The sequence below is a fragment of the Salmo salar genome, chromosome ssa20, assembly GCF_905237065.1.
Source record: "Salmo salar chromosome ssa20, Ssal_v3.1, whole genome shotgun sequence".
Lineage (NCBI taxonomy): Eukaryota > Metazoa > Chordata > Actinopteri > Salmoniformes > Salmonidae > Salmo > Salmo salar.
In genome coordinates, this window is record NC_059461.1 from 90,223,579 (window position 1) to 90,250,014 (window position 26,436).

The window sequence follows — 26,436 nt, forward strand, 5'->3', positions numbered from 1 at the left end:
TGTTACGTACCAGCATAGAGTTGTCTCTCTCGTTGAAGGACTGTGGTTCAGTAAAAAACTCTGTGTTGTGGTCCAGTCTGCCATGGCCTCCGTACTCCACCTCATCACTGTCCAGCTTGATGGTGTATCTGGTGGGGTCAAAGGTTAAGGAACACTGGCATGAAGAGAGTTAGAGAAAGATGGAGATAGAAGGAACATAAGAGGGGTGATGAGGAAGAGAGAGGAAACCTTCCTCCACCTACACACCTCTCTGTTATGCTGTGCGACTGACAACACTGGCCCACATTAACACAGTCAGATAGGAAAGTGACTGAACCATGCAGCTCAACAGATTCATTTATCACATAAATAATGTATTTCATCAACAACAACAACTTTGAAACAAACAAAAACGAATCTCTGTGTCTTTGCTACACTGACTCAATGAAATATTAAATAAAGTAATTTCCTTTGACTTGTGTAGGGAAAGAAACAGAGGAGAGAAGTACGTGAGCAGGCTATTGTGGTGGATTTAAGTCTACACTTTATTTGTACGATCCCTCTTGTTCTCCTGAACTTGTAATCAGTCAAAGTCTGTGTCCCGAATGGCACCCTATTCCCTACATAGTGTACTCCTTTTGAATACAGTCCTACGGGCCCTGGTTAAAAATAGTGCACTATAAAGACTTGGAATAGGGTGTCATTCAGGACAAATCTAGGGTAGATTGATGGCTGGCCTACTGGGCATTATATTCTCTATGCCTGTGAGAGCCTTGTGCCTGCCAATACAACCAACAAGGTACTATAGTTAACAGGTTCTCAGTGAAATATAGCGTGTGTATGCTCCAAATATGACTAGATATGCATGTCAAATGTAAATATTTAATATATACCCATACGCTATGGGTATATAACGATATTCGCCTGTGGTAGCTACATGACAAGGAGAGAAGGAGAGGAGAGGAATGGGGATGGAGAGAGAGATAGAGTGAGAGAGAGAGAAAATAGATGAATTGGACCTGGGAGGCTCTTCTCTCTCTGTGGTGCTTTGTTTACCTTTGTCTCTCTGAGCACCTCAATAGACAGTACAGTAGATCTGAGTCCAAAATGGCACCCTATTCCTTATACATTCCCCCACTCTGGTCAAAAGTAGTGCACTATCTTGGGAATAGGGTGCCATTTGGGACGCAAACCTAGGTAACAAACAACCAGGAGCAAAGCGGGAAGGAACACACATGCAAACTGGAACCTAATTGGCTAGGTGAAAATCACCTCATCTCCCCATAGGCCAGTCTGAGGAAGGAGTCAGTTGGAGTCAGATCCTCAAACACTTCCTGGTTCTGCCCCAGGGCCGGGAAACATTCTACTTGTCTGCTTTGATAGCCATGATTAAACAGAAAGAAGCTCTGCTCAGAGTGTGCATTATTTCTAATGAGAAAGACATACGCACTCCTCCTCCCCTCACTTCCTCTCCTCTCCCCCTCTCTTTTCCCTATCCTCCCCCGCTCCCTCCCTCCTCCCCCCTCGCCCGCTCCCTCTCTCCTCCCCCGTTCCCTCCCTCCTCCCCCCGTTCCCTCCCTCCTCCCCCCTCTCCCTCCCTCCTCCCCCTCTATCCTCCCCCTCTCCCTCGCCTTCTCTCCTCCCCCACTCCCTCCTCCCCCCTCTCCCTCTTTCCTCCCCGCTCCCTCCCTCCTCTCCCCCCTCTCCCTCCCTCCTCTCCCCCCTCTCCCTCTATCCTCCCCCTCTATCCTCCCCCCTCTCCCTCTCTCCTCCCCCTCTCCCCTCCCCTCTCCCTCTCTCCTTCCCCTCTCCCTCTCTCCTTCCCACTCCCTCTCTCCTCCCCCTCACTCTCTCCTCCCCCCTCTTCCCTATATCCTTCTCTCTCTCCTCCCCTCTCCCTCTCCTCCCCTCTCTCCTCTCCTTCTTCCCTCTCCCCCCCTTTCTCCCTCGCCTCCTTACATTAGAGAATCCTGACAACATCCCCCTCTTGTTGTGGATATTTAAGGATGGTTCTAAAGGAAAAACAAAACAAAAGAAAACATTGTAATAATCTCTTAGGAATCATAATGTAATGCAAAGATGAGGATCAACAGACAAATTCAAAAGACTCTTACAGGAATATTACCTATCCTAGTTATTTCAAATCAGCTGATACCACTGTGGAGTATATGATTAGTAAGATAATGACTGACTAGATAATGAACATTGTTATCCTACCATCCACACATCACAATTAATTCAAGGCTCATTAAAAGCTGATTTCAACCATCTGGCTGGAATCCAGCAAGTAAAGACATCGAATAACCTTATGCCTCGTGTGTGTGTGTGTGTGTGTGTGTGTTTGTATGCTGAATTGTAAATGGAGGACAGTTCATTTGATGTTCATTGGCCAACTTTGTCTGGGGTAAGTGGAGCTCCAGGAGGCATTCATCAATGAGGTTTGTGTTATTGTCTACAGACGGCTGCTATAACAGCCTACAGTTCAGCTGTCAATGAGGTTTGTGTTATTGTCTACAGGTGGATGCTTCAGTGAGGGAAAAAAGTATTTGATCCCCTGCTGATTTTGTACGTTTGCCCACTGACAAAGAAATGATCAGTCTATAATTTTAATGGTAGGTTTATTTGAACAGTGAGAGACAGAATAACAACAACAAAAATCCAGAAAAACGCATGTCAAAAATGTTATAAAATGATTTGCAATTTAATGAGGGAATAAGTATTTGACCCCTCTGCAAAACATTACTTGGTACTTGGTGGCAAAACCCTTGTTGGCAATCAGAGGTCAGACGTTTCTTGTAGTTGGCCACCAGGTTTGTACACATCTCAGGAGGGATTTTGTCCCACTCCTCTTTGCAGATCTTCTCTAAGTCATTGAGGTTTCGAGGCTGACGTTTGGCAACTCGAACCTTCAGCTCCCTCCACAGATTTTCTATGGGATTAAGGTCTGGAGACTGGCTAGGCCACTCCAGGACCTTAATGTGCTTCTTCTTGAGCCACTCCTTTGTTGCCTTGGCCGTGTGTTTTGGGTCATTGTCATGCTGGAATACCCATCCACGACCCATTTTCAATGCCCTGGCTGAGGGAAGGAGGTTCTCACCCAAGATTTGACGGTACATGGCCCCGTCCATCGTCCCTTTGATGCGGTGAAGTTGTCCTGTCCCCTTAGCAGAAAAACACCCCCAAAGCATAATGTTTCCACCTCCATGTTTGACGGTGTTCTTGGGGTCATAGGCAGCATTCCTCCTCCTCCAAACACGGCGAGTTGAGTTGATGCCAAAGAGCTCCATTTTGGTCTCATCTGACCACAACACTTTCACCCTCTCCTCTGAATCATTCAGATGTTCATTGGCAAACTTCAGACGGGCATGTATATGTGCTTTCTTGAGCAGGGGGACCTTGCGGGCGCTGCAGGATTTCAGTCCTTCACGGCGTAGTGTGTTACCAATTGTTTTCTTGGTGACTATGGTCCCAGCATCCTTGAGATCATTGACAAGATCCTCCCGTGTAGTTCTGGGCTGATTCCTCACCATTCTCATGATCATTGCAACTCCACGAGGTGAGATCTTGCATGGAGTCCCAGTCCGAGGGAGATTGACAGTTCTTTTGTCTTTCTTCCATTTGCGAATAATCGCACCAACTGTTGCCACCATCTCACCAAGCTGCTTGGCGATGGTCTTGTAGCCCATTCCAGCCTTGTGTAGGTCTACAATCTTGTCCCTGACATCCTTGGAGAGCTCTTTGGTCTTGGCCATGGTGGAGAGTTTGGAATCTGATTGATTGATTGCTTCTGTGGACAGGTGTCTATTATACAGGTAACAAGCTGAGATTAGGAGCACACCCTTTAAGAGTGTGCTCCTAATCTCAGCTCGTTACCTGTATAAAAGACACCTGGGAGCCAGAAATCTTTCTGATTGAGAGGGGGTCAAATACTTATTTCCCTCATTAAAATGCAAATCAATTTATACAATTTTTGACATGCGTTTTTCTGGATTTTTTGTTGTTGTTATTCTGTCTCTCACTGTTCAAATAAACCTACCATTAAAATTATAGACTGATCATTTCTTTGTCAGTGGGCAAACGTACAAAATCAGCAGGGGATTAAATACTTTTTTCCCTCACTGTATGACAGCCTGCAGATCAGCTGTGAAGTATTGTAATCAATATAGGGCTTTGTGAATAGGGGGAAGATTAAGGAAAACAGTCAATTCTGAAGCATTGAGCCGTCCCCATCGCTCCTTACCCCTACCTACCCACCCCCATCGCTCCCTACTCAACCCCACCGCTCCTTACCCCTACCTACCCACCCCCATCGCTCCCTACCCCTACCTACCCACCCCCATCGCTCCCTACCCACCCCCATCGCTCCCTACCCATTGCTCCCTACCCATCGCTACCTACCCAACCCCACCGCTCCTTACCCCTACCTACCCACCCCCATCGCTCCCTACCCACCCCCATCGCTCCCTACCCACCCCCATCGCTCCCTACCCACCCCCATCGCTCCCTACCCATTGCTCCCTACCCATCGCTACCTACCCACCCCCTTCGCACCCTACCCATCGCTCCCTACCCACCCCCATCGCTCCTCACCCCTACCTACCCACCCCCATCGCTCCTTACCCTTACCTACCCACCCCATCGCTCCTTACCCTTACCTACCCACCCCATCGCTCCTTACCCTTACCTACCCACCCCATCGCTCCTTACCCCTACCTACCCACCCCCATCGCTTCTTACTCCTACCTACCCACCCCATCGCTCCTTACCCCTACCTACACACCTCCATCGCTCCTTTCCCCAACCTACCCACCCCCATCGCTCCTTACTCCTACCTACCCACCCCCATCGCTCCTTACTACTACCTACCCACCCCATCGCTCCTTACTCCAACCTACCCACCCCCATCGCTCCTTACTCCTACCTACCCACCCCATCGCTCCTTACCCCTACCTACACACCTCCATCGCTCCTTTCCCCAACCTACCCACCCCCATCGCTCCTTACTCCTACCTACCCACCCCCATCGCTCCTTACTACTACCTACCCACCCCCATCGCTCCTTACTCCTACCTACCCACCCCCATCGCTCCTTACCCCTACCTACCCACCCCCATCGCTCCTCACCCCTACCTACCCACCCCCATCGCTCCTTACCCCTACCTACCCACCCCATCGCTCCTTACCCCTACCTACACATCCCCATCACTCCTTACCCCTACCCTACGCACCCCCATCGCTCCTTACCCCTACTTACCCACCCCCATCGCTACTTACCCGTACCTACCCACCCCATCGCTCCTTACCCCTACCTACACACCCCCATCGCTCCTTACCCCAACCTACCCACCCCCATCGCTCCTTACTCCTACCTATCCACCCCTATCGCTCCTTACCCCTACCTACCCACCCCCATCGCTCCTTACCCCTACCTACCCACCCCCATCGCTCCTTACTCCTACCTACCCACCCCCATCGCTCCTTACTCCTACCTACCCATCCCCATCGCTCCTTACCCCTACCTACCCACCCCATCGCTCCTTACTCCTACCTACCCACCCCATCGCTCCTTACCCCTACCTACCCACCCCCATCGCTCCTTACCCCTACCTACCCACCCCCATCACTCCTTACCCCTACCTACCCACCCCCATTACTCCTTACCCCTACCTACCCACCCCATCACTCCTTACCCCTACCTACTCACCCACCCCCATCACTCCTTACCCCAACCTACCCACCCCCATTGCTCCTTACCCCTACCTACCCACCCCAACACTCCTTACCCCTACCTACCAACCCCATTGCTCCTTACCCCTACCTACCCACCCCATCGCTCCTTACCCCTACCTACCCACCCCCATCGCTCCTTACCCCTACCTACACACCCCCATCGCTCCTTACCCCAACCTACCCACCCCATCGCTCCTTACCCCCCTACCTACCCACCCCATCACTCCTTACCCCTACCTACCCACCCCCATCGCTCCTTACCCCTACCTACCCACCCCCATCGCTCCTTATCCCAACCTACCCACCCCATCGCTCCTTACCCCTACCTACCCACCCCATCGCTCCTTACCCCTACCTACTCACCCCCATTGCTCCCTACCCATCACTTCCTACACACCCCCCACCGCCCCCTACCCATCACTTCTTACACCCCCCAACACTCCTTACCCCTACCTACCCACCCCATCGCTCCTTACCCCTACCTACCCACCCCATCACTCCTTATCCCAACCTAACCACCCCATTACTCCTTACCCCTACCTACCCACCCCCATCGCTCCTTACTCCTACCTACCCACCCCAATCGCTCCTTACCCCTACCTACCCAACCCCATCGCTCCTTACCCCTACCTACCCAACCCCATCGCTCCTTACCCCTACCTACACACCCCATCGCCCCCTACCCATCACTTCCTACACACCCCCATCGCTCCCTACCCATCACTTCCTACACACCCCCATCACTCCCTACCCATCACTTCCTACCCACCCCCATCGCTCCTTATCCCTACCTACTCACCCCCATCGCTCCCTACCCATCACTTCCTACACACCCCCAACACTCCTTACCCCTACCTACCCACCCCATCACTCCTTACCCCTACCTACCCACCCCCATCACTCCTTACCCCTACCTACCCACCCCATCACTCCTTACCCCTACCTATCCACCCCCATCGCTCCCTACCCATCGCTTCCTACCCACCCCCATCGCTTCCTACCCCTCCCCATCGCTTCCTACCCCCCCCATCGCTTCCTACCCACCCCCATCGCTTCCTACCCCTCCCCATCGCTTCCTACCCCTCCCTACCCCTCCCCATCGCTTCCTACCCACCCCCCATCGCTTCCTACCCACCCCCATCGCTCCCTACCCACCCCCATCGCTCGCTACCCCTCCCCATCGCTTCCTACCCACCCCCACCGCTCGCTACCCCTCCCCATCGCTACCTACCCGTCCCCATCGCTTCCTACCCACCCCCATCGCTTCCTACCCACCCCCATCGCTTCCTACCCACCCCCACCGCTTGCTACCCCTCCCCATCGCTTCCTACCCCTCCCCATCGCTACCTACCCACCCCCATCGCTTCCTACCCACCCCCATCGCTCCCTACCCACCCCCATCGCTCCCTACCCCTCCCCATCGCTCCCTACCCTTCCCCATCGCTCCCTACCCCTCCCGCTTGGCCCTAATCCATTGTTTCTGCAGGTCACAGATCTGCAAGGTGAAAGCAATATGGTGGACACTTCACCACTGCACTGCTGATATGTACCCAGACCCTTCAGAACTGCAAACATGGCCAGGTTTCAGCCAAGGGGGAGGGGGTGATTAGGGACTGGCTGGAATCAGTGTAAATCTGTAGAGGGCCAGAGCAGTGCCAGTCAGTCCAGGGAAGAGCTCAGTAATTAGGCCCATTGATGACCTGAAAACAATCTGTCCATGAGCACGATTGCAATTGGGATGCCTTCCAAATTGCAGCCTATTCCCTTTATAGTACACTACTTTTGACCAGGGCCCATACTGTAGGCTATTTGGGACAAGGAGTGTTATAGCAGCTCACTGAGAGTGGACTAATAGGCCCTTAGAGAAATATGTTCACAGCTCAGTAATCAAGTCCCAGGGTCCAACAAATGAGAAACCTTTGTGAAGGGATTTCTTTGTTATACTGTATTATAAACTGGGTGGTTCGAACCCTGAATGCTGATTGGCTGACAGCCGTGGTATATCAGACTGTGGTATGACAAAACATTTATTTTAACTGCTCTAATTACGTCGGTAACCAGTTTATAGCAGCAATAAGGCAGATCTGGGGGTTTGTGATATATAGCCAGTATATCATGGCTAAGGTTGATTCGTGCATCAGAACATCCCTTAGCCGTGGTATATTGGCCATATACTACACCGCCTCGGGCCTTGTTGCTTAAATATATATGAGCTATAGAGCACCAGTATAGAATAGCACTTCCTCTCAACCCACATGAACAGAAACCTTTAATCCGAACAGATCACAGTCATTTATCTCTCTCTCTCTCTCTCTCTCTCTCTCTCTCTCTCTCTCTCTCTCTCTCTCTCTCTCTCTCTCTCTCTCTCTCTCTCTCTCTCTCTCTCTCTCTACAAAGGGAAGGAAATATTCAGAGGAGATTTGGTGATAGAATCCTTAGTTTCTGACTGGGCTGATAGAATGACGATCTGACATAATGAGAGGAGCTGTCTGTATGTCGGGAAAGAGGGCTTTGTCCCAAATGCCACCCTATTCCCTATAAATGGCACCCTATTATCTATATAGTGCACTACTTTTGACTGGGACACATAGGTCAATGATAACAAAAAGTGCCCTATATAGGGACTAGGGTGGCATTTATAGAGAATAGGGTTCCCTTCATAGGGAATAGGGTTCCATTTATAGGGAATAGGGTTCCATTCATAGGGAATAGTGTTCCATTTACAGGGAATAGTGTTCCATTTACAGGGAATAGTTTTCCATTTATAGGGAATAGTGTGGCATTTATAGGGAATAGGGTTCCATTTATAGGGAATAGGGTTCCATTCATAGGGAATAGGGTTCCATTTATAGGGAATAGTGTTCCATTCATAGGGAATAGGGTTCCATTCATAGGGAATAGGGTTCCATTCATAGGGAATAGGGTTCCATTCATAGAGAATAGGGTTCCATTCATAGGGAATAGGGTTCCATTCATAGAGAATAGGGTTCCATTCATAGGGAATTTGGTTCCATTCATAGGGAATAGGGTTCCATTCATAGGGAATAGTGTTCCATTTATAGGGAATAGGGTTCCATTCATAGGGAATAGGGTTCCATTCATAGGGAATAGGGTTCCATTCATAGGGAATAGGGTTCCATTCATAGAGAATAGGGTTCCATTCATAGGGAATAGGGTTCCATTCATAGGGAATTTGGTTCCATTCATAGGGAATAGGGTTCCATTCATAGGGAATAGTGTTCCATTTACAGGGAATAGTTTTCCATTTATAGGGAATAGTGTGGCATTTATAGGGAATAGGGTTCCATTTATAGGGAATAGGGTTCCATTCATAGGGAATAGGGTTCCATTTATAGGGAATAGTGTTCCATTCATAGGGAATAGGGTTCCATTCATAGGGAATAGGGTTCCATTCATAGGGAATAGGGTTCCATTCATAGAGAATAGGGTTCCATTCATAGGGAATAGGGTTCCATTCATAGAGAATAGGGTTCCATTCATAGGGAATTTGGTTCCATTCATAGGGAATAGGGTTCCATTCATAGGGAATAGTGTTCCATTTATAGGGAACAGGGTTCCATTTGGGACGTACACCCATATCAAAGGCATATCTACTCTGATAGGTAGAGCTCTTCTCCCACCACGGGACCCCACTAGGGTTTCAGAAACCTGCTGGATTAAACAAAGCACCTAGAGGACCCACCTGACACGACAGAGAGACAGAGAGAGAGAGAGAGACAGAGACAGAGACAGAGAGAGAGAGAGAGAGAGAGAGAGAGAGAGAGAGAGAGAGAAGACGAGAGAGAGAGAGAGAGACAGAGAGAGAGAGAGAGAGGGAGAGGGAGGGAGAGAGAGACAGAGAGAGAGAGAGACAGAGAGACAGAGAGAGAGACAGAGAGAGAGAGGGAGAGAGAGAGACAGAGAGAGAGAGAGAGAACGAGAGAGAGAGAGAGAGAGAGAGAGAGAGAGAGAGAGAGAGAGAGAGAGAGGGAGAGGGAGGGAGAGAGAGACAGAGAGAGAGAGGGAGAGAGAGAGAGAGAGAGAGAGAGAACGAGAGAGAGAGAGAGAACGAGAGAGACAGAGAGAGAGAGAGCACGAAAGAGAGAGGGAGGGGTAGATAGAGAGATAAAGAGAGAGCAAGAGAATAGAAAAACAGTGATGGTTGGAGTGCCTGTGGAAAAGCTGATGTAGACTGAATTTTAATAGGCAGTGTTTTCCCTTCTCATGGTGGTTTGCTGCTTTGACTTTGGAGGAAACTTTCCTTTCCCCCTTCATCCTCACGTGTTGAAAAGAAAATACAAGTCACAGAAGCCAAGACAGAAGAGGAGTGAGAAAACAGTTCCTTAACCAAAAGGAGAGGAACCCGAGGTTACTCTCTGACTCACTTCTTCTATCTAGGGACGACCAGGGACGACCATGCTGGGGCCATTAATAATACAAGACTTCTCTTCTCTGTTTGTTTTGTTTGTGGACTGGGAAGGATTAAACGTGGATGTTGTCCTGAACACTCAAGGCCTAAGACTCGGTGCAGAATATCTGACTAGACACTGCAATAGACTAGCGTCCTGTCCAGGGGGTGTCCTGTCCATCAAGCTGACTCACTACAGAAACAGGGGATAGTGTCCTGTCCAGGGGGTGTAATGAGACAGACAGAACAGAGCTAGAGTACAGACAGACAGACAGACAGACAGACAGACAGGCACAGAACAGAACAGAACAGAACAGAGCAGAGCAGAACAGAACAGAGCAGAACAGAACAGAGCTCAGAGCAGCTTGGGTGGACAGCTGAGATAAACCAGTTGAAACAGAATCAGAGAGCGTAAGAGAGTGAAAAGCCTCAGGTGACCATGATGGAGGGAAAAGGACAACTATGCTATAACACCATGTTCCTCCCAGTCCAGGTGAGGAGCAGTAGAGCTAATGTCCTTTCAGGATGTTGTGTGATAAACAGCATACAGAATGGGATGGAAAAGCACTCTGGACTGGTTGGATGTCGTTGTTTACCTCTTCTTCCTCTGAGTGGCACGTTCATCTGTCTTCTGCTCTAATTGGTTCCTCCACACACACACACACACACACAAGCATACACCGTAGCGTCGGAGCACGCACACACACACCCGACACATTTACCACACACACACACACACACACACACACACACACACACACACACACACACACACACACACACACACACACACACACACACACACACACACACACACACACACACACACACACACACACACACGACTGTACAATGTTTACGGTGGTGCTTTATAATGACAGCCAGCGCTTTGCCCGTGCATTTATTAGTGTTCTCTGACTTCAGAGAGCATCTCCTCACACATCAGAGCGGAGCACCTGGAGGTGCCAGATACATGGAAATAAACAGTCCAAAATGGCACTGGAGACGCAACTCTGTGGTGTGTGAGAAGCCAGGTACCTAGGATGTTTTGTACCCACCCACCCACACCCACCCACCCACCCACCCACCCACACACACCCATCCACCCACACACCCACACACACACACCTACCCACCCACACACCCACCCACACCCACCCACCCACCCACACACACACCCATCCACCCACACACACACCTACCCACCCAAACACCCACCCACCCACACCCACCCACACACACCCATCCATCCATCCATCCACCCACACACACACCCATCCACCCACACACACACCTACCCACCCAAACACCCACCCACACCCACACACACCCATCCATCCACCCACACACACACCCATCCACACACACACCCACACACACACCTACCCACCCACACACCCACCCACCCACACACACACACCTACCCACCCACACACCCACCCACACACAAACCCACCCACACCCACCCACCCACCCACCCACCCACACACCCACCCATCCACACACACCCATACACCCACACACACACACACACACACCTACCCACCCACCCACACCCACCCACCCACACACACCCATCCACCCACCCACCCACCCACACACACACCCACACACACCCACCCACCCACCCACACAGCCATAAGGATACTTCCCAGGCGAGGCCACAGCCACTCTGTAGTTGGTCTGGCTCCTGGTTGGGTGGAAGTTGAATAGAAACAGCACGTTGCCTCTCTCAAACACTATCACCTTGTCTCCCTCGTGTTTGGCACTCACAAACGCCTGCAAGGAAGACACAAACCTTTCAGTAACACACCACATCACCCTCATCAAAACCTTTCAGCCATTATTAACGTCATCCATACTCAACGATGTCAGATTTTGTTACTACCTATCCATCAACAGAAGTGTATTTCATAGTAACACCGTGGGCTAGATATATTTCTGTCCCCCCAAAAAATACATGTCAAAAACCACTGAGATAAATCTTCCCCTCCAGTTTAAAGTTATGGATGTTGAAATAGACATATGTAGAGAGAGATTGGCAGTTTATTCCCTAACCTCGATCACATCCAATCCTCCCTCTATACCCTCCGCCTGTCTGTCCAATCACGAAACAGCTTATCTTTCGCTCAACAGTGAATATTCAAGCTATGTAATTGGCTGGGGGGGGGGGTAAGGCATCGTGGGAAACCGGACTGAGCTATAAATAGTTGTCCAGGTGACGTTGTTAATCTCCCCTGATAATACGTTAACAGTAGCTGGACACGTCATAAACGGCACCCTATTACTTATGGTCCCTGGTCAAAAGTAGTGCACTATATATAGGGAATAGGGTGCCATTTGGGGATGTATGGCTGACTGCTTGGCTGACAGCTTGGCAGAGTTATCATGACACGGTGAGGTGCAGTCGGGGTTGCAGAAGTCTGACAGGGTGCTGCTTGTCATCAGAACTCTCAGAGCACCTGGCGACGGCCAGGACAGCAAATCCACCTGGGCCAACAAACACTGTCCCATGTTTAACCCAGTCTATCATTATATAGCCATGTTAACTCAGTCTAACATCATTATATAACCATGTTAACTCAGTCTAACATTATATAGCCATGTTAACTCAGTCTATCATTATATAACCATGTTAACCCAGTCTATCATTATATAGCCATGTTAACCCAGTCTATCATTATATAGCCATGTTAACTCAGTCTAACATCATTATATAGCCATGTTAACTCAGTCTATCATTATATAGCCATGTTAACTCAGTCTATCATTATATAGCCATGTTAACTCAGTCTATCATTATATAGCCATGTTAACTCAGTCTAACATTATATAGCCATGTTAACTCAGTATATCATCATTATATAGCCATGTTAACTCAGTCTAACATCATTATATAGCCATGTTAACCCAGTCTAACATCATTATATAGCCATGTTAACTCAGTCTAACATCATTATATAGCCATGTTAACTCAGTCTATCATTATATAACCATGTTAACTCAGTCTAACATCATTATATAGCCATGTTAACTCAGTCTAACATCAGTATATAGCCATGTTAACTCAGTCTATCATTATATAACCATGTTAACTCAGTCTAACATCATTATATAGCCATGTTAACTCAGTCTATCATTATATAGCCATGTTAACTCAGTCTAACATCATTATATAGCCATGTTAACTCAGTCTATCATTATATAGCCATGTTAACTCAGTCTATCATTATATAACCATGTTAACTCAGTCTATCATTATATAGCCATGTTAACTCAGTCTAACATTATATAGCCATGTTAACTCAGTATATCATCATTATATAGCCATGTTAACTCAGTCTAACATCATTATATAGCCATGTTAACCCAGTCTAACATCATTATATAGCCATGTTAACTCAGTCTAACATCATTATATAGCCATGTTAACTCAGTCTATCATTATATAACCATGTTAACTCAGTCTAACATCATTATATAGCCATGTTAACTCAGTCTAACATCATTATATAGCCATGTTAACTCAGTCTATCATTATATAACCATGTTAACTCAGTCTAACATCATTATATAGCCATGTTAACTCAGTCTATCATTATATAGCCATGTTAACTCAGTCTAACATCATTATATAGCCATGTTAACTCAGTCTATCATTATATAGCCATGTTAACTCAGTCTAACATTATATAACCATGTTAACTCAGTCTAACATCATTATATAGCCATGTTAACTCAGTCTATCATTATATAGCCATGTTAACTCAGTCTATCATTATATAGCCATGTTAACTCAGTCTATCATTATATAGCCATGTTAACTCAGTCTATCATTATATAGCCATGTTAACTCAGTCTATCATTATATAACCATGTTAACTCAGTCTATCATTATATAGCCATGTTAACTCAGTATATCATTATATAGCCATGTTAACTCAGTCTATCATTATATAGCCATGTTTAACCCAGTCTATCATTATATAGCCATGTTAACTCAGTCTAACATTATATAGCCATGTTAACTCAGTCTATCATTATATAGCCATGTTTAACTCAGTCTATCATTATATAGCCATGTTTAACCCAGTATATCATTATATAGCCATGTTAACTCAGTCTATCATTATATAGCCATGTTTAACCCAGTCTATCATTATATAGCCATGTTAACTCAGTATATCATTATATAGCCATGTTAACTCAGTCTATCATTATATAGCCATGTTTAACCCAGTCTATCATTATATAGCCATGTTAACTCAGTATATCATTATATAGCCATGTTAACTCAGTCTATCATTATATAGCCATGTTTAACTCAGTCTATCATTATATAGCCATGTTAACTCAGTCTATCATTATATAACCATGTTAACTCAGTCTAACATCATTATATAGCCATGTTAACTCAGTCTATCATTATATAGCCATGTTTAACCCAGTCTATCATTATATAGCCATGTTAACTCAGTCTATCATTATATAGCCATGTTAACTCAATCTATCATTATATAGCCATGTTAACCCAATCTATCATTATATAGCCATGTTAACCCAATCTATCATTATATAGCCATGTTAACTCAGTCTATCATTATATAGCCATGTTAACTCAGTCTATCATTATATAGCCATGTTAACCCAGTCTATCATTATATAACCATGTTAACTCAGTCTAACATCATTATATAGCCATGTTAACTCAGTCTAACATCATTATATAGCCATGTTTAACCCAGTCTATCATTATATAACCATGTTAACTCAGTCTAACATCATTATATAGCCATGTTAACTCAGTCTATCATTATATAGCCATGTTAACTCAGTCTAACATCATTATATAGCCATGTTAACTCAGTCTACATCATTATATAGCCATGTTAACTCAGTCTATCATTATATAGCCATGTTAACTCAGTCTAACATCATTATATAGCCATGTTAACTCAGTCTATCATTATATAGCCATGTTAACTCAGTCTATCATTATATAGCCATGTTAACCCAGTCTATCATTATATAGCCATGTTAACTCAGTCTATCATTATATAGCCATGTTAACTCAGTCTATCATTATATAGCCATGTTAACTCAGTCTATCATTATATAACCATGTTAACTCAGTCTATCATTATATAGCCATGTTAACTCAGTCTATAATTATATAGCCATGTTAACTCAGTCTATCATTATATAGCCATGATAACTCAGTCTATCATTATATAACCATGTTAACTCAGTCTAACATCATTATATAACCATGTTAACCCAGTCTAACATCATTATATAGCCATGTTAACTCAGTCTAACATTATATAGCCATGTTAACTCAGTCTATCATTATATAACCATGTTTAACCCAATCTATCATTATATAGCCATGTTAACTCAGTCTAACATTATTATATAGCCATGTTAACTCAATCTATCATTATATAGCCATGTTAACTCAGTATATTATCATTATATAGCCATGTTAACTCAATTTATCATTATATAACCATGTTAACTCAGTCTAACATTATATAGCCATGTTAACTCAGTCTAACATCATATAGCCATGTTAACTCAGTCTATCATTATATAGCCATGTTAACTCAGTCTATCATTATATAGCCATGTTAACCCAGTCTATCATTATATAACCATGTTAACTCAGTCTATCATTATATAGCCATGTTAACTCAGTCTAACATTATATAGCCATGTTAACCCAAGTACCTGCTGCCTGTATGTTCCCCTACAGGCCCTTCAGTCACTTAGCTTTACTTAGGGATGTACACTCAATAGCCTGATCCAGTTGGGAGAGGAACACTGCCCGCCCACCACCCTACTAACGCCTAGCTCCAACACATCCTCCAATCCCCCTCTAAAAGCAACTGAGCCCTTTGGTCTGGGGGGAATGAGGCAACATTAAACCAAAGCAATAACAATAGTAGTAGTAACAGTAGCAGTAGTAGTAACAGTACTAGTAGTAGTAGTAACAGTAACAGTACTACAAGAAGTAGTAACAGTAGTAGTTACAGTAGTAGTAACAGTAGCAGTAGCAATAACAAAAGTAGTAGTAGTATAACAGTAGCAGTAGTAGTAACAGTACTAGTAGTAGTAGTAACAGTAACAGTACTAGAAGTAGTAGTAACAGTAGTAGTAACAGTAGTAACATTAGTAGTAGCAGTAGTAACATTAGTAGTAGTAACAGTAGTAACATTAGTAGTAGCAGTAGTAACAGTAGTAACAGTAGTAGTAGCAATAACAAAAGTAGTAGTTGTAACAGTAGTAGCAGTAGTAGTAACAGTACTAGTAACAGTCGCAGTAACAGTACTACTAGTAGTAGTAACAGTAGTAATAACAGTAGTAACAGTAGTAGCAATAACAAAAGTAGTAGCAATAACAAAAGTAGTAGTTGTAACAGTAGTAGTAACAGTAGTAGTAACAGTAGTACTAGTAGTAGTAACAGTAGTAATAACAGTAGTAACAGTAGTAGTAGCAATAACAAAAGTAGTAGTTGTAACAGTAGTAGCAGTAGTAGTAACAGTACTAGTAACAGTAGCAGTAACAGTACTACTAGTAGTAGTAACAGTAGTAATAACAGTAGTAACAGTAGTAGTAACAGTAGTAATAGTAGTAGTAGCAATAACAAAAGCAGTAGTTGTAACAGTAGTAGTAACAGTAGTAGTAACAGTAGTAGTAACAGTAGCAGTAACAGTACTACTAGTAGTAGTAACAGTAGTAATAACAGTAGTAACAGTAGTAGTAACAGTAGTAACAGTAGTAGCAGCAGTAGTAACAGTAGTAGCAGCAGTAGTAACAGTAGTAACAGTAGTAGTAGCAATAACAAAAGTAGTAGTAGTAACAGTAGTAGTAGTAACAGTAGTAGTAACAGTAGTAACAGTAGTAGTAACAGTAGTAGTAGCAGTAGTAACAGTAGTAGTAACAGTAGTAACAGTAGTAGTAACATTCGTAGTAACAGTAGTAGCAGTAGTAACAGTAGTAGTAGCAATAAAAAATAAGTAGTAGTAATAGTAGCAGTAACAGTAGTAGTAACAGTAGTAACAGTAGTAGCAGTAGTAGTAGCAGTAGTAACAGTAGTAGTAGCAGTAGTAGCATTAGTAGTAGTAGTAGTAGTAGTAGCAATAGCAGTGGCAGTAGCAGTAATAGTAGCATTAGTAGTAGTAGTAGTAACAGTAGTAGTAGTTGTAGTAGTCAGCCAGACAGAGACCCATTCAGTACTAATCCCTCCACTGTTCAGACAGACAGAGACCCAGTCAGTACTAATCCCTCCACTGTTCAGACAGAGACCCAGTCAGTACTAATCCCTCCACTGTTCAGACAGACAGAGACCCAGTCAGTACTAATCCCTCCACTGGTCAGACAGAGACCCAGTCAGTACTAATCCCTCCACTGTTCAGACAGACAGAGACCCAGTCAGTACTAATCCCTCCACTGTTCAGACAGACAGAGACCCAGTCAGTACTAATCCCTCCACTGGTCAGACAGAGACCCAGTCAGTACTAATCCCTCCACTGTTCAGACAGACAGAGACCCAGTCAGTACTATTCCCTCCACTGTTCAGACAGAGACCCAGTCAGAGACCCAGTCAGTACTAATCCCTCCACTGTTCAGACAGAGATCCAGTCAGTACTAATCCCTCCACTGTTCAGCCACTCCTCTATTTGAATCATCCCATTACTCTCATAGCAGCCAGACAAACAGGGGATACAGAGAGGGTTCATTGTGGGATTGTCTTGTTTCCCTGGCTGCTATCAAGGTGAACAGTAATTCATTTGATCCGTGCGTTGCTGTGACAGACAGCAGAGAGACAGTCTAGCACTGAAGTCCACCATCATCTCCTTTGTTTTGTTGATGTTGAGTGTGAGGTTATTTTCCTGACACCACACTCCGAGGGCCCTCACCTCCTCCCTGTAGGCCGTCTTGACGTTGTTGGTAATCAAGCCTACCACTGTCGTCTGCAAACCTGTTTTTGCTTTGTCATTATGGGATATTGTGTGTAGATTGATAAGACATTTTAACTTTAGAATAATACTGTAACAAAATGTGGAAAAAGTCAAGTGGTCTGAGTACTTTCCGAAGGCACTGTATATACAAAAGTATGTGGACAGCCCTTCAAATCAGTGGATTCGGCTATTTCAGTCACACCCGTTGCTGACAGGTGTATAAAATCGACCACACAGCCACGCAATCGCCATAGACAAATATTGGCAGTAGAATGGCCTTACTGAAGAGCTCAGTGACTTTCAACGCAGCGCCGTCATAGGATGTCACCTTTCCAAAAAGTCAGTTCGTCAAATTTCTGCCCTGCTAGAGCTGCTCCGGTTAACTGTAAGTGCTGTTATTGTGAAGTGGAAACGTCTAGGAGCAACAACGGCTCATCCGCGAAGTGGTAGGCCACACAAGCTCACAGAACGGGACCACTGAGTGCTGAAGCGCGTAGCGCGTAAAAATCCTCTGTCCTCGGTTGCAACACTCACTACCGAGTTCCAAACTGCCTCTGGAAGCAACATCAACACAATAACTGTTTGTTGGAAGCTTCATGAAATGGTTTTCTGGAGAAATGTAAACATGTTCTCTGGAGTGATGAATCCCGCTTCACCATCTGGCAGTACGACAGACAAATCTCGGGTTTGGCGTATGTCAGCAGAACGTTACTTTCGGCATGACAACGCCCCCGTGCACAAAGCGAGGTCCATACAGAAATGGTTTGTCGAGATCGGTGTGGAAGAACTGGATTGGCCTGCACAAAGCCAAGCTTAATTGCCTAACATCAGTGCCCGACCTCACCAATGCTCTTGTGGCTGAATGGAAGCAAGTCCCAGCAGCAATGTTCCAACATCTAGTGGAAAGCCTTCCCAGAAGACTGGAGGCTGTTATAGCAGCAATGTTCCAACATCTAGTGGAAAGCCTTCCCAGAAGACTGGAGGCAGCAAAAGGGGGACCACCTCCATATTAATGCCCATGATTTTGGAATGAGATGTTCGACGAGCAGGTGTCCACATACTTTTGGTCATGTAGTGTGTGTAGGCTATGTGTACCACTTTAAATGTATGTAGTTCTGTCTTTGAGCTGTTCTTGTCTATTAATGTTCTGTAACATGTTTTGTGTTTTGTGTGGACCCCAGGAAGAATACCAACATGCCTGTCTGTCTGCCTGTCCGTCTATCTGTCTGCCTGTCTGTCTGTCTGTGTGGACCCCAGGAAGAATACCAACATGCCTGTCTGTCTGCCTGTCCGTCTATCTGTCTGCCTGTGTGTCTGTCTGTGTGGACCCCAGGAAGAATACCAACATGCCTGTCTGTCCGCCTGTCTGTCTGTCTGTCTGTCTGTCTGTGTGGACCCCAGGAAGAATACCAACATGCCTGACTGTCTATCTATCCGCCTGCCTGCCTGTCTGTCCGCCTGTCTGCCTGTCTGTCTATCTGCCTGCCTGCCTGCCTGTCCGCCTGTCTGCCTGTCTGTCTATCTGTCTGTCTGTCTGTCTGTCTGTCTGTCTGTCTGTCTGTCTGTCTGTCTGTCTGTCTGTCCGCCTGCCTGTCCGTCTGTCCGCCTGCCTGTCTGCCTGTCCGTCTGTCCGCCTGCCTGTCCGCCTGTCTGTCCGCCTGCCTGTCCGCCTGCCTGCCTGTCTGTCCGCCTGCCTGTCCGCCTGCCTGCCTGTCTGTCCGCCTGCCTGTCCGCCTGCCTGCCTGTCTGTCCGCCTGCCTGCCTGTCCGTCCGCCTGCCTGCCTGTCTGTCCGCCTGCCTGCCTGTCCGTCCGCCTGCCTGTCTGTCCGCCTGCCTGCCTGTCTGTCCGCCTGCCTGCCTGTCTGTCCGCCTGCCTGCCTGTCCGTCCGCCTGCCTGCCTGTCCGTCCGCCTGCCTGCCTGTCTGTCCGCCCGCCTGTCTGCCTGCCTGCCCGCCTGTCTGCCTGTCTGTCCGCCTGCCTGTCTGCCTGCCTGCCCGCCTGTCTGTCCGCCTGCCTGCCTGTCTGTCTGTCCGCCTGTCTGTCCGCCTGTCTGCCTGCCTGCCCGCCTGTCTGTCCGCCTGCCTGCCTGCCTGTCTGTCCGCCTGTCTGTCCGCCTGCCTGCCTGTCTGTCCGCCTGCCTGCCTGCCTGTCTGTCCGCCTGTCTGTCCGCCTGCCCGCCTGTCTGTCCGCCTGCCTGCCTGCCTGTCTGTCCGCCTGTCTGTCCGCCTGCCTGCCTGTCTGTCCGCCTGCCTGCCTGTCTGTCCGCCTGCCTGCATGTCCGTCCGCCTGCCTGCCTGTCTGTCCGCCTGCCTGCCTGTCCGTCCGCCTGCCTGCCTGTCTGTCCGCCCGCCTGTCTGCCTGCCTGCCCGCCTGTCTGTCCGCCTGCCTGCCTCCTCCATGTGGGAATAGTGTAAGGGATGACAGAAGGTACCTGCCTGTTTTCACTGGTGTAGAAAGGAAAGGAAATGGACAGGAAATATATCTATATGGGTCTTGCATATACTGAACACACAAATGTAAAAGAAGTAGAGTGCTGACTGTGGGTGACTGTGGGTGGCTGTGGGTGACTGTGGGTGGCTGTGGGTGACTGTGGGTGGCTGTGGGTGACTGTGGGTGGCTGTGGGTGGCTGTGGGTGGCTGTGGGTGACTGTGGGTGACTGTGGGTGGCTGTGGGTGGCTGTGGGTGTATATCTGCATGGAACTGTGTGTCCTCAGGGATGCTACAAACAGGCAGTCATACTTTTCCTCAGTGTGTGTGTGTGTGTGTGTGTGAGCGTGCATGCAGCTGTGTGTGTGTGTGAGCATGGATGCAGCTGTTTGTGTGTGTGTGTGTGTGTGTGTGTGAGCGTGCATGCAGCTGTGTGTGAGTGTTCATGCAGCTGTGTGTGTGTGTGTGTGTGTGTGTGTGTGTGTGTGTGTGTGTGTGTGTGTGTGTGTGTGTGTGTGTGTGAGCGTGCATGCAGCTGTGCGTGTGTGTGTGTGAGTGTGCATGCAGCTGTGCGTGTGTGTGAGCGTTCATGCAGCTGTGTGTGTGTGTGTGTGTGTGTGTGTGTGTGTGTGTGTGTGTGTGTGTGTGTGTGTGTGTGTGTGTCCTTACCGGCGGTGCAGCCAGCCAACCGTACTTGTCCTCGGTACGGTTCATGTCCCGGTCAAAGTTATAGAGCTGTCTGTAGCGGAGGTGGTCAGTCTCCAGCAGGTTGTACTGACGCCTGGCATAATGATAACTCTCATCATTACCCTTCCTGGGGAAGTCCAGCCACTCTGGGTGGCCAAACTCATTACCTGAAGAAAAGACAAAAAAATACATTTTTTTAGGAAAAAAAAAAGACTAGTTTATTAGGGAATGTTTAAAGGGGGCAATTTGAGATTGGTACATCCAATTTTTTTTTCAATGTTTAAATGAATGACATATATAGCCATTAATTCTTGAAGAATATAATTTGGATATGGCTCATGAGCTTATTTCAACAGTTTAACCCAAAATAGAAACATTAACCCATTACAGTCTAAGCTCTGTCTAAACTGGGGGGGGAGTTTCTACTAAGCTATATGGAATTGTTTTAAAAAGGTTAAACCAGGGATTATTTAGCTATTTGATTTTGAATTTTAAGACCCCCTTGAAGTATCAAAACAAATATATACAGGCCAAACGTTTTTTTCATTTATTGTAGCTGGGGATTTTACCAAAGCTAATTTGACAACAAGGCTACCTACATTCTACCAGCACGTTGACTGTAGCACCCACGTGGGCAATACACTGGATTACATTTACATTTGTACATTTTAGTCATTTAGCAGACGCTCTTATCCAGAGCGACTTACAGTAGTGAATGCATACATTTCATACATATCATACATTTTTTTTTCTGTGCCGGCCCCCCCCGTGGGAATCGAACCCACAACCCTGGTGTTGCAAACACCATGCTCTACCAACTGAGCTACTGGATCACTGGTAGTCTATATATATATATATATATATATATCATACTTTTATATATATATATATAGACTACCAGTAATCCAGTGTATTGCCCACGTGGGTGCTACAGTCAACGTGCTAGTAGAATGTAGGTAGCCTTGTTGTCAAATTAGCTTTGGTAAAATCCCCAGCTACAATAAACACAGCCTCAGGATATATGGTTTCCAGTTTACATAGTGTCCAGTGAAGTTCTTTCAGGGCTGTCGAGGTATCTTCTAAACACGGCTGTGAATATAATCAAAGAGAATACTCTTGGGAGATAATGCGGTCGGCATTTGATTGTAAGGAATTCTAGGTCAGGTGAACAAAAGGACTTGAGTTCATGTATGTTGTTATGATTACACCATGAGTCGTTAATCATGAAGCATACACCCCCGCCCTTCTTCTTACCAGAGAGATGTTTGTTTCTGTCGGCGCGACGCATGAAGAAACCCGGTGGCTGTACCGACTCGGACAACACATCCGGAGAGAGCCATGTATCCATGAAACAGAGAATGTTACAATCTCTCATGTCTCTCTGGAAGGCAACTCGTGCCCTAACTCCGTCCACTTTGTTGTCTAGAGACTGGACATTGGCGAGTAATATACTCGGAAGCGATGGGTGGTGTGCACATCTTCGAAGTCTGACCAGGAGGCCGCTCCGTCTACCTCTCCTGCGTTGACGTTGTTTTGGGTCGGCCTCTGGGATAAGATCCCGTGTCCAGGGTGGAAGTCCGAACAAAGGATCCACTTCGGGAAAGTCGTATTCCTGGTCGTAATGTTGGAAAGTTGACATCGCTTTTATATCCAATAGTTCAAGGCTTAAGATTTTCTGGGCTAACAATGTAAGAAATAATACATAAAAAAACTAAATACTGCATAGTTTTCTAAACCAGGGGAGGGGTTCGATTAAACTATATGAATTGCTTTAAGAAGGTCATACCAAGGATCATTTTGCTATTTGACCACTTGAAGTATCCCCCCAAAAATATATAAAACAATTATTTGATGAAAAATTGTATTTGGCCTTACTGCTATTAACCTATACAAATGCAGTTTCACTACATGGAATAGATAGTCCCCCCCCAAATAAAAATCCTAAAGAAAGTTTGTTCTGAAGTGTCTGTCCTATATCTTAGAGACATTAAGAAAGATCAGAAAATATTTATGATTTTTTTTCTACATTTATTTAACCCCTCATTTCTGGCACTAAACAGTCTCCATATACTATACTTCCAGTAAAAAAACATGTTAACTGGTACCGAGGAACCTTCAGACGAGTTGTGCGGACGTCCTAGAGTAAAACAACAGAAACGTACACGTTTGTGAGAGTCTCACCTTTCCATAGAGGGGTCATAATAGTTTTGTAGGCCAAACCGTTCAGATGCTACAGACGTTTTTTTGTAAGACCGATCATTTGAGATGTTTCATGGTCTGACAAACACCACTCTAGCTCTGACACTTTCCCCCTCAGATGAGGAAGTGGGACACTGGATTGAGACACATCCAATGCAACCCCCCCCCCAGATCTCTCGAGCTTAAACTGACAGATTTTAATGGGGATTTTTGTATTACGCTAATTAGATTTCTGCGGAGGCGAGGACATCGACCTTAGGGGGATTTAAACACCATTTACCCTCTCATAAACCAATAGAATTAGTTTGTATCTATTCGAAGGAATCATCATTAAATACATATGTAAAAAATTGATTCTACCTGTATTCACCCAAGAAAAAAGCATATTTTTCAATAGACACACATAATTAATCAACGTTTAATCCACTATTAAACACTATTGCTGTATACTCTAATCTGAAGTGAATTTAATTTCCAGTTGTACGTCAACATCAAAACAACACAAAGTTCAAAGGGGGCCGAGTCCACCGCGACCCACCTTTTTATCAAGGTAACATGATTTAACGTTGAACAAACAGTGTTGGTGACAAACTAAGACAAAACTCTCACAAGTTGTCCTACTCTAAGGTGCCCTCACCAGCATCCCCAGAATAATGCCCTCTTTCATGCAGAAACCACATCAAAGCTGCTGAACCAAAAGGAATCTATTATCTCCATAAAAGACAGTCAGGGGGAGCTACTGCACAAACCAACTCCCTGAGCTTTCATTGCAGCCTCAGAGTTTTCCTGCTCCAGATGTAAGTTATGCAGAATTAATTCAAGAAGATATTTTTAACATTTGTTCATAATGGAGAGTTAGAAACAGTTTGAAACTTTCAGATGATTCCCGAGGAAAGAAAGAAGAGACTCGTTCCAAATGGCGTCCTATTCCCTACACAGAGTGAACCCTTATGGGAACTGGTCAAAAGTAGTGCACAACATAGGGAATAGGGTACCATTGTTTGACACAGCAACAGAAACAACTCATCGGTGGAGATTATCTTCTAAAATCCATTTTTCCTGAATAACTTCCTGTTTCTTAAAGAATTAGAACAGACTGAGAACAGAGTAGGTAGAGGGAGGAAGAGAGGAGATACACAGAGGGGGGAGGAGGAGGAGAGAGAGGGAGAGGAGGAGGGGACAGACACAGAGGGAGAGGAGGAGGGGAGGAGAGGACATACACAGAGGGAGAGGAGGAGGAGAGGAGAGAGAGGGAGAGGACATACACAGAGGGGGAGGAGAGGTGAGAGAGAGGGAGAGGAGGGGACAGACACAGAGGAAGAGGAGGAGGAGAGGAGAGAGAGGGAGGGAGGAGGAGGGGAGAGGGAGAGGAGGAGGAGGGGACATACACAGGGAGAGGAGGAGGAGAGGACCTACACAGAGGAAGAGGGGGAGGAGGAGAGGACATACACAGAGGAAGAGGAGGAGGAGAGAGAGAGTAGGAGAAGAGGAGAGGCGAGACAGAGCAAGGTGGAGAAGAGGAGAGAGGGGGAGAGAGAAGGAGGAGAGGAGAGGCAGTGGAGGAGAGGAGAGAGGGAGGAGTGAGGGTGGGAGAGGAGGAGGAGAATAGGAAAGAGGGGGAGATGAGGAGGAGAGGAGACAAGGGGGAGATGAGGAGGAGAGGAGAGAGGGAGGAGTGAGGAGGGAGAGGAGGAGGAGAATAGGAGAGAGGGGGAGATGAGGAGGAGAGGAGAGAGGGGGAGATGAGGAGGAGAGGAGACAAGGGGAAGATGAGGAGGAGAGGAGAGAGGGAGGAGTGAGGGAGGGAGGGAGGGAGAGGATGAGGAGAATAGGAGAGAGGGGGAGATGAGGAGAATAGGAGAGAGGGGAGATGAGGAGGAGAGGAGAGAGGGAGAGGAGCGAGGAGGGAGAGGAGGAGAATAGGAGAGAGGGGGAGACGAGGAGGAGAGGAGACAAGGGGGAGATGAGGAGAATAGGAGACAAGGGGGAGATGAGGAGGAGAGGAGAGTGGGAGGGAGAGGAGGAGGACAATAGGAGAGAGGGGGAGATGAGGAGGAGAGGAGACAAGGGGGAGATGAGGAGGAGAGGAGAGAGGGAGGAGTGAGGGAGAGGAGGAGAATAGGAGAGAGGGGGAGATGAGGAGGAGAGGAGAGAGGGAGAGGAGCGAGGGAGGGAGAGGAGGAGGAGAGGAGACAAGGGGGAGATGAGGAGGAGAGGAGAGAGGGAGGAGTGAGGGAGGGAGGGAGAGGAGGAGGAGAATAGGAGAGAGGGGGAGATGAGGAGAATAGGAGAGATGGGGAGATGAGGAGGAGAGGAGACAAGGGGAAGATGAGGAGGAGAGGAGAGAGGGAGGAGTGAGGGAGGGAGGGAGGGAGAGGATGAGGAGAATAGGAGAGAGGGGGAGATGAGGAGAATAGGAGAGAGGGGAGATGAGGAGGAGAGGAGACAAGGGGGAGATGAGGAGGAGAGGAGAGAGGGAGAGGAGCGAGGGAGGGAGAGGAGGAGAATAGGAGAGAGGGGGGAGACGAGGAGGAGAGGAGACAAGGGGGAGATGAGGAGGAGAGGAGAGAGGGAGGAGTGAGGGAGAGGAGGAGAATAGGATAGAGGGGGAGATGAGGAGGAGAGGAGAGAGGGAGAGGAGGAGGAGAGGAGACAAGGGGGAGATGAGGAGGAGAGGAGAGAGGGAGAGGAGCGAGGGAGGGAGAGGAGAGGAGACAAGGCGGAGATGAGGAGGGGAAACAACAGGACAGAGGTAGAGACTAGACGGGGTTAGAAACATAGGGGAATGGCGTTGTCTGAATCAATGAAAGCCTGTGTAACTGTATGGAACAACAGCAGCGCCAGGCGACCAGGCAGCCTGTCTGTCAGCCAGAGTGATGAGATAATGAATCCGTCATCCAACGGCAAGACAACATCATAAAACAACCGTCGCCATAATTGAATTCCAGGAAGGAGAGAAACATGTTGACAAGAGGAGGAGGAGGGGAGAGGCATGAACATATAACTGAATCTAGTTGTTTATTCAGTAAAGATGGAAGAGA

The 26,436-nt window shown here is 46.9% G+C and overlaps 1 protein-coding gene across 1 annotated transcript in view; it reads right to left on the reverse strand.

Moving 5' to 3' along the window:
• gbe1b (glucan (1,4-alpha-), branching enzyme 1b) overlaps positions 1-26,436 on the reverse strand; it is a 318,001-nt gene that overhangs the window by 63,106 nt on the left and 228,459 nt on the right. The window contains exons 13-15 of the mRNA XM_045704110.1: positions 21,179-21,363; positions 11,766-11,896; positions 11-128 (exon numbers count right to left, since the gene is read on the reverse strand). Of these exons, the coding sequence (XP_045560066.1) occupies positions 11-128; positions 11,766-11,896; positions 21,179-21,363 (434 nt within the window). The remainder of the gene's footprint in view (positions 1-10; positions 129-11,765; positions 11,897-21,178; positions 21,364-26,436) is intronic.